The sequence below is a fragment of the Sinohyriopsis cumingii genome, chromosome 4 (genome assembly GCF_028554795.1).
Source record: "Sinohyriopsis cumingii isolate HCF-2022 chromosome 4, ASM2855479v2, whole genome shotgun sequence".
Lineage (NCBI taxonomy): Eukaryota > Metazoa > Mollusca > Bivalvia > Unionida > Unionidae > Sinohyriopsis > Sinohyriopsis cumingii.
In genome coordinates, this window is record NC_142964.1 from 68,023,317 (window position 1) to 68,036,069 (window position 12,753).

At 32.9% G+C, this 12,753-nt stretch overlaps 1 protein-coding gene and 1 long non-coding RNA gene across 5 annotated transcripts in view; one reads left to right on the top strand and one right to left on the bottom strand.

Annotated features, from left to right (window-relative positions):
* LOC149801385 (uncharacterized) overlaps nucleotides 1–12,753 on the top strand; it is a 147,942-nt gene that overhangs the window by 119,216 nt on the left and 15,973 nt on the right. For 3 of the 4 annotated variants that reach the window (XR_016420642.1, XR_016420641.1, XR_016420639.1), the window contains exons 2-4: nucleotides 1,607–1,706; nucleotides 2,745–2,800; nucleotides 7,542–7,676. This is a non-coding gene — a long non-coding RNA (uncharacterized LOC149801385). Of the gene's footprint in view, nucleotides 1–1,606; nucleotides 1,707–2,744; nucleotides 2,801–7,541; nucleotides 7,677–12,753 lie in introns of those variants that run through there. The other variant, XR_016420640.1, reaches the window with a different exon arrangement.
* The window catches only part of LOC149801387 (contactin-5-like), a 61,238-nt gene that overhangs the window by 30,685 nt on the left and 17,800 nt on the right, over nucleotides 1–12,753 (bottom strand). The window contains exons 3-5 of the mRNA XM_089955460.1: nucleotides 8,837–9,009; nucleotides 7,481–7,666; nucleotides 1,153–1,254 (exon numbers count right to left, since the gene is read on the bottom strand). Coding sequence (XP_089811586.1) covers nucleotides 1,153–1,254; nucleotides 7,481–7,666; nucleotides 8,837–9,009 — 461 coding nt within the window. The remainder of the gene's footprint in view (nucleotides 1–1,152; nucleotides 1,255–7,480; nucleotides 7,667–8,836; nucleotides 9,010–12,753) is intronic.

Genomic DNA, 12,753 nt, shown 5'->3' on the forward strand with positions numbered 1-12,753 from the left:
ATACCTCTGTAATTGTCATTTTTACATTAGTAATAGCTAATATGATATTAAAGGCTACCCTGTCATTGTCATTTTTACATCAGTAATAGCTAATAAGATATTTAAGGCTACCTCTGTCATAGTCATTTTTACCTTAGTAATAGCTAATAAGATATTGAAGACTACCCTGTCATTGTCACATTAGTAATAGCTAATAAGATATTCAAGGCTACCTCTGTCATTGTTATTTATACACTAGTGACAGCTAGTAAGATACTGAAGGCTACCCCTGCCATTGTCATTTTTACACTAGTAATAGCTAACATGATATTGAAGGCTACCTCAGTCACTGTCATTTAAACACAAGTAATAGCTAACAAGATATTGAAGGCTACCTCAGTCATTGTCATTTTTACACTAGTAATAACTAATAAGATACTGAAGGCTACCTCTGTCATTGTCATTTTTACAATAGTAATAACTATTAAAGGCTACCCCTGCCAGTGTTATTTTTACACTAGTAATAGCTACTGATAAATACAGAATGCTATTGTCATTTTAACACTAGTAATAGCTAATAAGATATTGAAGTCTACCTCTGTCATTGTCATTTTAATACTAATAATAGCTATTGATGGCTACCCCTGCCATCATCATTTTAACACTAGTAATAGCTGATAAGATATTGAAGTCTACCTCTGTCATTGTCATTTTAATACTAATAGTAGCTTATAAGATGCTGAAAATTACCTCTGTCCTTGTCATTCATACACTAGTAGTAATAAAATACTGAAGGCTATCCACATCCTTGTCATTTTAACACTAACAGTAGCTAACAAGAATAATCATGATACAACTGTCATGACTAATTTTTACACTGATAGTAACTAATAAGATACTAAAGGTTGTCAGTCGTTGCCATGATTACACTAGTAGTAATACAATACTGTCATTTTAAGACCAGTAATAGCTAACAAGATATTGAACGCTTTCTCTATCATTGGGTCAATGACCTTGTAACAATGACCTTGTAACATTGACATATTTTGCAATTCGGTAAGCAGAGTGTGAGAACAGTTTTAACTTTTCTTCTTTATTGCTGTAGTTAGCAATATGCTTTAATGGCTACAGATAAATGTTATTGAAAATAATATTATACAGAGATAACAATACCTGTCAGATCAACATTCAAGATCGGGAAAATCAGTTTATTCTTCTCTTCTCCACCATGATATAGGATAATTTTGCACTGGTATGGCCCAAGGTCACTATAATCTTCAAAATAAAATTAAACCAAATTAAGCCCTAACTTCTATCAAATGAATCTATGTTATAGCTTGATCCAAAAATAATACAAAAACAATTAAGACTTAGAAATATTGGACTTTAAATACTATTCTTTAAAATCCTATAATGTTCAAGCTATGTCATTATTCTCCCCTGGGTTTTTCTGGCATGTTGGATATGACATGCTAATAAAAATTACATACCTTCAAAAGGGACATGCTTGAGGACTTTACTCAAAATTTCTGTAAACAACTTTCTGGACATTTTGTGTCTTTGGTTTTATATTATTCATCAAAACATCCTCATAAAAATACACATTTACTTTTCTAATCTCATGTAGATGGCTTCTAAGAAACAGATGGCCCCAATTGAAAGAGACTTCACAAGAGAGTATGCTGTGGACCACTGTAGCTGATTCGGTATAGGTATCAGTCTGTGAGGTATTGATGTCAACCAGATTTGTATATAATGAATAAGCATTACATTTATAAACCAGTTAAACATATTTTCATAATAACCTTCATTAACAACCATCTATGTTACATAAGTATCAAGTGCAATGGGTCTCTTTTCATATATATATATATATATATATATATATATATATATATATATATATATATATATATATATATATATATATATATATATATATCATGGCATATATACTTAGTCATAAATTGAATCCAGCTGCAACTGCACAGATATACACCTATCATCACATAAATTGCATTATGTGACAACAGATCAGGGTCTGTTGTTTGAAGAGGGACCTAACTTAAAAGCGAGTACATATGGTACTTCTTTTTTACTTGTAAGTCAAAACTACCTGTTCAAAATGAACTTTGTAGAAATGGTCACTATAAATCAATTGCCCTGACATTAAGGTAAATGAATAGACAAGGCTGTTAAATATAAATTGTACACTGTACAATATATGACTCAAATCAGATATTTGCTGCACTACCATGCACATAGGTTATTCACTTATAAATGCAAAAATACACAATGATATCTGAATTGATTTCCTAAATATTTTATCCTTCAAGAATTATTAGACCCAGGTTCAAGTACTTTCAAATGGAATCAATTATAATAATCTGTCAAAATTCAAATTAAAAAGACAATAAAAATTACATTTAAAAATATTCATTTCTAGGCACTTTACAGTATATTACCAAGTACATTTTAAAATGTCACCATCTAAGTTTCTTTTTATTTTTGACTACAAGATCACAAATATTTTAAGATACATTTTAAATGTACATGTATATAATAGTATGTTCTATGCAACCTGAGGTTTGTTACATTTAAAAAGAAACACACAAATGCAAACAAATATTTCCATAAAAAATATTTTACATTTTATCATTCCAATTAAATACCATTTCTTTCACTTAAAACTTTTCAGTAACTAGCCATCTTTTTCATACACCACAAATCCATAAAGTTATTATTTTTTTCTTTTCTAAATATAGGTGCAGAGAATTGTTTGGTACCTACAACTTTGAAATATAGGCTGGGATGGAAATAGGTAACACTATATGCTCCAATCACATATAAAACAGAAAAGAACTCATAAGTATACAATGCTCAAATCCAGTTTCAAATGGTCATGGAAACTAAATATTTTATGAACTATGGAACCACATAATATATGTGGTGGTGTGTAGAATACAGTATTTAAAAAAAATGAAGGTTGCTGATAGGCTGAAAATAATTACCAGGAAAAAATCAACAAAATTCTACAGAAGAATCCTGTGTATTGTGTACAGTATATACATGCATGCCTTTCATACATATATTTGCCCAACATCTAAAGGAAGACAGCAAACTATAGAGATTTTATGTACTGTATGCATTCACTTATGCCAAGTAATGTTTTGAAAATGCACAAATTTGGAATGTTTTTTATCTTGGAGCCTTCACAACGCACCCTGATTACTTTCCTTTGTCAGAGTCTTGTTGCAATGAGAATCTAAAATTCATTCAGTTATACACTACATGTCCATAAAGGAACCAAAATACTTCTTTTGTTAGATATACACCACTCCCACAATGACTCCAGCTGCCATAACTCACAAACCAGCTTATAATGTGGGATCAGGCATGAATCCCAATTTTTGTAAACTATAAAATACAAAAATTTGTCCCCTATTTGTTGAACATGATGAAAATTGCAATCAAAATTGGTAAATGAAACCCTGACAGATTGCTCACTTTATTGTCAAAAACTGTGGTTAATATACCAAAATCTGAAACAACAATGTGAAAAGTCTGAATTTTTATAAAGAAGTCATATTCTGTCAAATTTTATTTCCAAATGACATTCTCATTACACTGTAAATATCAATATTTGATGAAATTTTGATTAATGAAAATACTGATGTCTACAGGTGGTAACACTTTAACAAATAAATACCAATTAAATAAGTTTTTTTTTATAGTGAAATTCGTGTTTTATAACAATCTTTTGCTTCAGCTCAAGTGTTAACTTGATAAATGCAATATGCTCTCTTCTATTCCAATTTGAAAAATGTCAATCTACCATCACAGGTCACAGTCCATATGCATTTTAGTGAGAACCAAATTAAGTACTGATCATGTTTTGATCTCTGTCTTGCAGAAGTATTTACTATATTGTTACACTCATTTAAAGGCAGCTCTACTTGCAAAATTATTTGTTGTAGCAATTAAAATCAGACCTGCTTTGTATTATCATGTTAATTACATCTTTTGAATCAAATCAAATAAATGGGGTGCAAAAATGAAAGTTAAAAGGCCTGCAAATCTTACCTGCATTGAAGAAAGCCATGTCAGGTCAACTCATTCAATTGATGAAACAGCTATGGATAGTAAAACGTCAGTAATATGATCAAACTACTTTAAATTAGCCTAGTCATTCACAAATGTAAGCAGAGATAGCATGTTAACCAAGCAAAACAGGGGCCCTGAGCGGCCAAGTGGTCTAAAGTACACACCATTATGGATCACTGCCATCTCACCTCTGTCTGCATGGGTTTGAGTCTCAGTTTCAGACAATGTGGGTATGTGAGAAAGCTTGCCAGTAGCTCCTTGTGGGTCAGTGGTTCTTTCCCGGGTTCTTCCTCCACCATTTATACTGGCCACCATGTATTGCCAGTCTTGTGCTGAAAATGGCAATAAACCCTACAACAACAACAACAACAAGTAAAACAAGTATTTGGTGAATGAAAAGCTTTGCTTCACAGATACAATTTATTAAGGAGAAGTGAATTCCAGAGTTTGTAGTGAACTTAAAATTAATTAAATGGCACTCAGACTTACTTGAGCTTGAAAAGTTTCACTATTACTTGCAGTAAAATTATCTCATCAATATTTTACTAATAAAACAGTCAGTAAAAAAGATCTGAGTTTCAATGTTGATGGTTGTTTCATTTTTTTAAAAATGTCCCTAAAGGAGGAATCTTGTTTTATAATTAACAACAGAAAAGCAGTTATATGATATTCAGTGTTTTTGCATACATTTGATCATTTTTGAAACCCTGGATAAAGATCTTTTAGAGGTTGGGTATCTTAAAACGAAAGATAATTTGTACAAAAAAGTGAATACTTCATAACAAAAAGCTCGTTATTGACAATTATTCCCAATGCAATTATAAAACAAATATTCAGCCATATTACCTCTATCCCTCTGGGTTTTCTTCATGTTCTGTGGGGATGACATCCCCTTCTTAATATGGAGTTAATTAATCTGCCTTCACTTACAGTGCAGTCTACGTTTTTGGACCCCACTGTGCATGAGTTATAGAGGGAGAGGTGTAATATGAAGCTTTTATTCTTCTTAAGATAATATTATAAATTTATTTTTTCATCAGCCTTCCAAACTGAAATAAATTACTCAATATTGTTCAAAACAGTAACTGCATGACAATCATGCTTTTGCAATGGGTTCAAAGAAAAAGTGCTTATGACCATGAATGATTATCATGAAAATCAAATTTGATTTTAGGTCACAGGCAACAAATTATTTAATAAGCTACAGAACCAGCCTGTGTGTGGTTGGATATTAAACACAAAATTATAAACAATAAAGGTCACTGACTGGACAAACATAATTACTGAAAGAAATGAACACAATTTTTCACAAGAAGCCTGCATATGGATAAACTCCATGGGTTGGTAGGATTCAAACCAACCATTTCTAGTTCATCACTGAAACACACGTATTACTGGATATAAATGGGGATATCTCACCAAGCTGGTTTCTTTTTTTTAGTGGGCAGATACATGGGAATTTTTATCCCAAGAAAACAAGTTGTGTAGCATATCATTTTCATCATCAACAATATTTCCTCTTGGACGGATCATTTATAACATGTGTGATTTGTTGATCTTACCACAAAATTATAGTACTTTGGCCAAATATTACATTATGGTTTATGAGAATTGATTTAGTTGTCTGTGCGTAATTTAACAGGTATTTTAAGAATATAAATAAAAGTTGTTTTTGAAAGTTGTTGTTTAATGCCATTTTTTTAAAGAACATGATAGATTATTCATAACAGACAGCACAGCCGGTGAAGGAAGAACCTGGGTAAACCCCATTAAGAACCACCAACCCACATGAAGCTACTGGCAAGCTTTCTCACATACCCACACTGGCTGAGCCTGATACTCAAACCATGCACACAAAGGTGAGATGCAGAGATCAATAAAGACAAGCACTTCAGACCAGTCAGCCAACAGGGGCCTCAAAAATAAAATAAAAATCCCAAAACTACAAAGGCTCACCATCACAAGTTCCCACACCTTTTACTGCTAGTTCCCCCTATGCAGGGAGCAGAGGACAGACTGCAAAATACATCATATTATATGATGCATGTCTGCTCTGATGACATATACAGACTGGTTCAAATATTTTGTATATTTGATTTGTCAACCCCTTCTCATAGGTGGTACCATAGAGGCAATAGCCGCAATATAATTACAGAGTCTTGCGCAATTCCCCCCAGTGACTTTTTAGATATGCTGACAGACAAAGATGAATGGACAGACAAACCAATGGGGGTATCACAATATCTTCCATGTTTTTTTGTTTTTTAAAGTACAAGGTCACAAGCTGAAATACAAATCAATTTTGTGCATCCTTTTGTGACAAAGTTTAATTTTAATATGTCCTTATATTTAATAAGAAAATACATTCTTCCCAAAGGTTATCAGACTAAGGAAGCTTCACTTGCATTTTGAAACATAATGAACAGATAATTTTTTTATATTATAATATATAGTTACCCTGATGCCTACTTTGTTAAGTACCATCATCCATCTTTCATGATTGTATGATTAACTTCCTTAATTCTTGTAAATTCTGCTGCATTACAATATGCTCTGTCATTTCAGTACCACACTCTCCTATGTGGAGGTATTGGAATTAAGTCATGAGGCAGGATGCAACAAGCAATTTGATTGGTTTAGTTTCCCTTAGCTACCATATCTGTATACAAAGATGTATTAAAGTAAAATATACTAAACCATGGCTATGGCAATGCTTCAGGTATTATTGAAGTTGGAACAAACAACCCATAGCAATAATATTATAACTAATTTATCCAGTTTTGGAACACATTGCAAATTACCAATTTTCACAAACTCGGGAAACATACTAACTTCTAAACATGTTCATTCCAATCCTGAGTAACAGTCCCAAAGCATAATAGTACATTTATGTGTAGGAAAGAAAATTAAGGGAAATCACTAACCCTACCATTATGAAATGTTTTGTGAAGTATAAATTATGATGTAAAGTACAGTAGTCCTTGTAAACCCCAAATACCCTTCTCCAGTATTAGGTCCATGTCAGTATCCATAGATGGGTAAACAATATACATGTATAGCATGACTGTCTGTATTGTGGTTGTGTAGTTCCAATGTTTGTATAAATAAATCTGTTCTATTTTATTTATCCTTATTTATCCTCAGTTTTCTTTTGGTCAAGTTGGGACAAACTATTTTATAAAAATGCTAACCTTAAGTTGATCAAGGAAATATTAACCTTCATTTGACTTAATAAAAAATCTTTTTTTAATTAAGTGAAAATCTTGAACATAGATTAATCCAGCGTGTGGACAACTTGAAAGCTTGCTATATGGACATGTACATGGATGTGAAAGTTATTCCTATGTCTAGCTTACGACAAGGTAAGCTTGACAAAAATGTAATATCAATATTCTACCTGCTTTCTTAATAACTAGTGAACCGCTCTGTATAATATTATATTTTTCATCTGCCATTAGACTCTTCCCATCACGGCTCCAGCTAACTTCCGTTGTAAAATTATTGGCACCAGAGCATCCCCATGGCTCACACTTGAGAACAGCATCTTTGCCAGAGTGTGACAAGTTTGCATTGAAATGCTTCACTGAAAATTGATGAAATTATGACAATCAGAACTTGTATTGTATATACTCATTTATAAGTCAAGTCAGACCATGATTTGCTATTGCATAATGTGCTGGAAGATCAGGAACTACATTGTTTGTTCTACTGATTACTCTGAACAAACTACACAGACCCATATCCACCAATATGCTAAGCAACAGCAGATCTGGGTCCATGCAATTTGCAGTTGGGCTGACTTATAAGCATGTTTATATGACATCTTATTTCTTGTTTGTTATAATAGATTTTTAAAAAAATCAATTAAGATTAGAAACATGTTACTGGCTTTCAGGACAAATTGTATTAATATTATTTTTTCTTACTTCCAATAATTACTTTTAACATTTATTACAGATAAGAAATACGGGTAGTAACTATGCCTATGAAAAGGTAAATTTGACTGTTCGTGGGTTTATAGTATTCATATCATAATTTCCCCAATTTCTGAAACAGTCACAGTCACAGTGAGTAATTCGGACTTACTATTGGTAAAATTTGCATCTAGTTACATTATCTTCGAAATTATACAAATAAATAAATTTTAAAACAAAAAATTAGTCACAATGAATAAGAAAAAGTAAATTTGACCACTCTTGGGCTTTTAGTATTCATATAATAATCGTATAATAATTTCCCCAAGTTTTAACACAGTCACCGTGTGTAATTTTGACTTACTATTGGTAAAGTTTGCATCTGGTTATATGAGCTTCGATTCTATACAAATAAATCTTAAAACAGACAAAAATTTCATTGGTGGTTTTCTGTTTTAGTTTTCAGCAAGATCTTGAAAGTGGATTTCCATGGACAATTTAAGAAAGAAAGAAAATATGGCATTTACAAGTACAAAGATCAATTAGTTTTAAAATGAAAACAAAAAAGGGCAGTACGAGTAAGGATCTGAACAACTATGGTCTTATTAAAACAGATTTTGAACCAATTTCTGAAATGTAGTGGATCTTTTGGAGACAGGGTGAACTTTTCAGTTGAATCAGTAGGCCATACAGATGCTATTAATATGTAAATTAACAATATATACATAGCATTTAGCCACTACAATCATATAATTGGCCCCAGTCCTGATTGCTTTCTGTTACAAGTCTTAGTGTATAATAAATGCAATTATATAAGCAAGATAAAGAAAAACAATCACCTCTGATGACAGAAATATTTTGATGCTTCTTCTCCACTTCTCCAAAGGAACATGTGTAATTGCCTTCATCCTCACATGAAGCATTTGCCTTGAATCCAGTTGTCGTCTTATTCCAGGGTGCACTTGTTGAACCCCTTTGTGTAAATTCAAAGCCTGTTAAATCTTTTCCATTTCTGCAATTGTGAAAATTAAATGGAGCAATGGTGAGTGATTTGCCCATACAAGTACATACACCACTTCCCCTCCCATTCCACTCCTTCCCCCATGATGGGGATGAGTCTGTAATCAAAAAGACGTCGCACTCATTAAGAAATCCAAGACATGTAAATTTCTTCTTCCTTTGATTTGTTTGAAATGCACAGTACTGAAACCATGTTTGATATTCTTTAAAATAAATCTAGCATGCCAGATAAAGTGCAGTACAATATTCTCTGCCATGGCTTTTGATCTTTAAACTCAGGTACCATGAATAATAATCAATGAACTTGTTGCAGACAACATCAAAATATATCCATAAAGTCTGGTTATATCTTTAATATTTTGGGGGTTTTATTTTTTAAAAAGCAAGTTATTAAAGTAGCATAATTTAAAGAATGCCTTAATGAAAGACCGTATCATAAGAAATGTTTTAGTGGAAACCCAATACATGCATTGCTACAACTATCAATTCAAGAGAAGTAGCAATAAAAAGATTTTCAAGATGGCCACCATGAAATTGGAGGTCTGAATAAGAACCACTTTCATGTACTAACAGCTAAACATCATGAGAAGTTTTTATTTACTGAAATCAAAATAACTACTTTCATGTACTAACAGCTAAACATCATAAGTTTTTATTTACTGAAATCAAAATAACTACTTTCACTTACTAATAGCTAAACATCATAAGTTTTTATTTACTGAAATCAAAATAACTACTTTCATGTATTTACAGCTAAACATCATGAGAAGTTTTTATTTACTGAAATCAAAATAACTACTTTCACTTACTAATAGCTAAACATCATAAGTTTTTATTTAATGAAATCAAAATAACTACTTTCATGTACTAACAGCTAAACATCATGAGAAGTTTTTATTTACTGAAATCAAAATAACTACTTTCATGTATTTACAGCTAAACATCATGAGAAGTTTTTATTTACTGAAATCAAAATAACCATCCCAGTCATAAGCAATAGCGATAACAAGACTTCCAAACTGGCAGTGGCCAAAACTGATGCTGATAGGCACCATTTTTTTTATTAAGGATCAACTAGACATTGCAAGAAGTCTTCTGTATTGTTAAGCTAATGTCAACCTTGATCCATAAAAGAGAGCAACCGTTGTTCTTCATTAATCGGTGGAATCATTACTGGCATCCACAATGAAAGTTTTGATAATATTACTTTACCAGCAGCAGTGCCACCATCGTGCCCAATAGAATCATTATCATTACCTTTTCTCACAAGTGCAACTGTATGCTTGGCTCTGAAAATGACCTTTCTGACATTTCTGCAAAATCCAAAGATATGTGACAATGGAATTACACACAAAAATCATTTACATTCACCCAGTAACATTAATTTACGTGTTCTGAACCCTAAGTTGAAGTCTGGGTTGCCCATATAATATCAGAAAATCGGCGGCAGATGTCTATCATTCCAGCTGGCTGTGGATCAGTCGCACTAGCCCGTGTTATTTGTACAGAAAGATGCTGTCTGCCATCAGGTTGGTCAAAATTATCCTTGGCACACATCACTGACGGACCAGCTGATCTTGTATAATCATCTGAATATCTTGCTAGACTCAATATCATTGTGACAATTTCATCATTATCTTGAACTGATTCAATCTCTTTTCCATAAATCATGTATATAGCACTTCTGAATAATGCCATGATGCCATTATTAACAAAACCAATTCTGATATCTGCTCCATATGGTGTATTAGTGACGAGGTCTGTTACATGTTCTTCTTCTACTTCAATAAATGCCTCAGCGGGCAAGAAATATCTACTTGTATCCTGAACTTGCAGCTCAATTCGACCACACTGATTTGGCTGTTGTGCTTCATAAGAATAATACTGATAATCACGCACAGACTCATCTTTGAGTACTGGTACGTTCATGTCAAATGCTGGATCAGATATACGTCTGAACATTTTTTATTATATATATTATCGTCTAAAGCGAAGACCACTTCCTGCTATCAGATATGTATTTATATTTTTTCTGCTTCACCAGCCAACTCTGCTAGTATTTTATTTGCAGCTTGATTTATTATTTTACTAACATTTTGCAGGCATAACTTCAGTGCTGGGTAATTTTACTGATTGTGGTTTTCATCGTATTAATCATGCTAGTATGTCCTTAATTGCTGAGAATGCTTTACCAGCAACATCACCAACAGCACCAATATCTTTATCACAAACAATGTCAATAGCTTTCATTGATAACTGTTTTGCAATCAGTATTGCTTTTTAAACTATCCTTCTAAATAGACACTAAACAACATACCAAGTCCATCACCGTAGTTCTCTTTGTACTGTATGTTGGTAATTGTGAATTTATCACCCTGACCATTACAGGTCCATGTTGAGCATTATGTATGATCATCTTATTTTCTTGTCACTGATCTAATTACATACCCTCAGTCACTGCAGTAATAATCATCAGTAATTTCATCAATGAGGGACCGATAAACATTAATATCCATGCTACCACATGTAAATAATCTCTGACAAATAGAAGCTGCTTAATTAATGATTTCTGGGAAATCATTACTGGCTCGTTTTCCACCAATCAAAAATTTCTAGTCATTCAACATCGGCGAGGACATTGCTGGGACATGGAGAAATAAGACCACTCCCCATGGTACATGAACCAATACCACTTCCAGTTGTTTCTTCTCCCTCAATACGTGGTCTGAATGGCGATTTTCCTGGCGATAATATATCTCTGGGCAATGGCACTCTTTTAACATCTTCGACTTGTTTCTCAAAATTTGCAAATTCATCCTTATATTTATCAGTGATTCTGGATATACATGTACCATGGGACTTTTGAAATACAAAAGGAACCCAATTTTTTTAAATAACACTGGCGGTGTCTGGATCTAATAATTTATCATTATCTGGATACCCTGTTGCGGCAACCGCTATAAAGTTTTCTCGAAATATCCAATGACCTTCTTCAGTAAATCAGGCTGGTGGTTTTAGTTTTGGTTCTGGTGTAACAAGATCCCTTACATCACCGACCTCCTCATGAACTTTGTCAATACTGTACTCTCAAGTACTAGTTGTATTTCTTCTTGTAATTGTGGATGAACTGCAGCTATTTCGCCTGAAAGTTCTTGTAGAATCTTTTTTGTTTTTTTTAGTTCTTTCTGCTATTTTTCCAGTTGCTTGAGCGGTTTGCTCCAACATGGGAAGAAGATCTTTGGTAGCCTCTGTAACTCCTTCGGTAGCCTTCATATCCAGTTTGTATAATTGTTTGCACCTTCTGTAAATTTCACCTGAGACTCCTGATGCTCTTGTAATTTTTGTTTGACAGAATCACGGACTGAAAGATATTTCTTAATTGCCTCTAGTCACTGTTGAGCTAGTTTGGCTGTGTGAGATTCCATTATTGATATAATAATTACTTAATTACGCACACACTACAGCAGCTGGGACAGTGATGACAAAAATTGAATGAGCAGGTGGGTAAATAAACGTGCATAAAAAACAAAAACACAAGCATCAAAATAAAATAACAAAATGAACTAACCCAAATAGAGAAATCTCAGATGGTTAGAGGCTTTGGTTTTGGAGTTATTGACCTTGTATTTTCATTTTTCGAAGAAAGCTTTATTTTTATGAATGGACCCTCCTAACTTTTGTAGCATTAACCATTCCTGCTGCTCAAGAGAAGTAGGAATATAAAAAATTTTCAAGA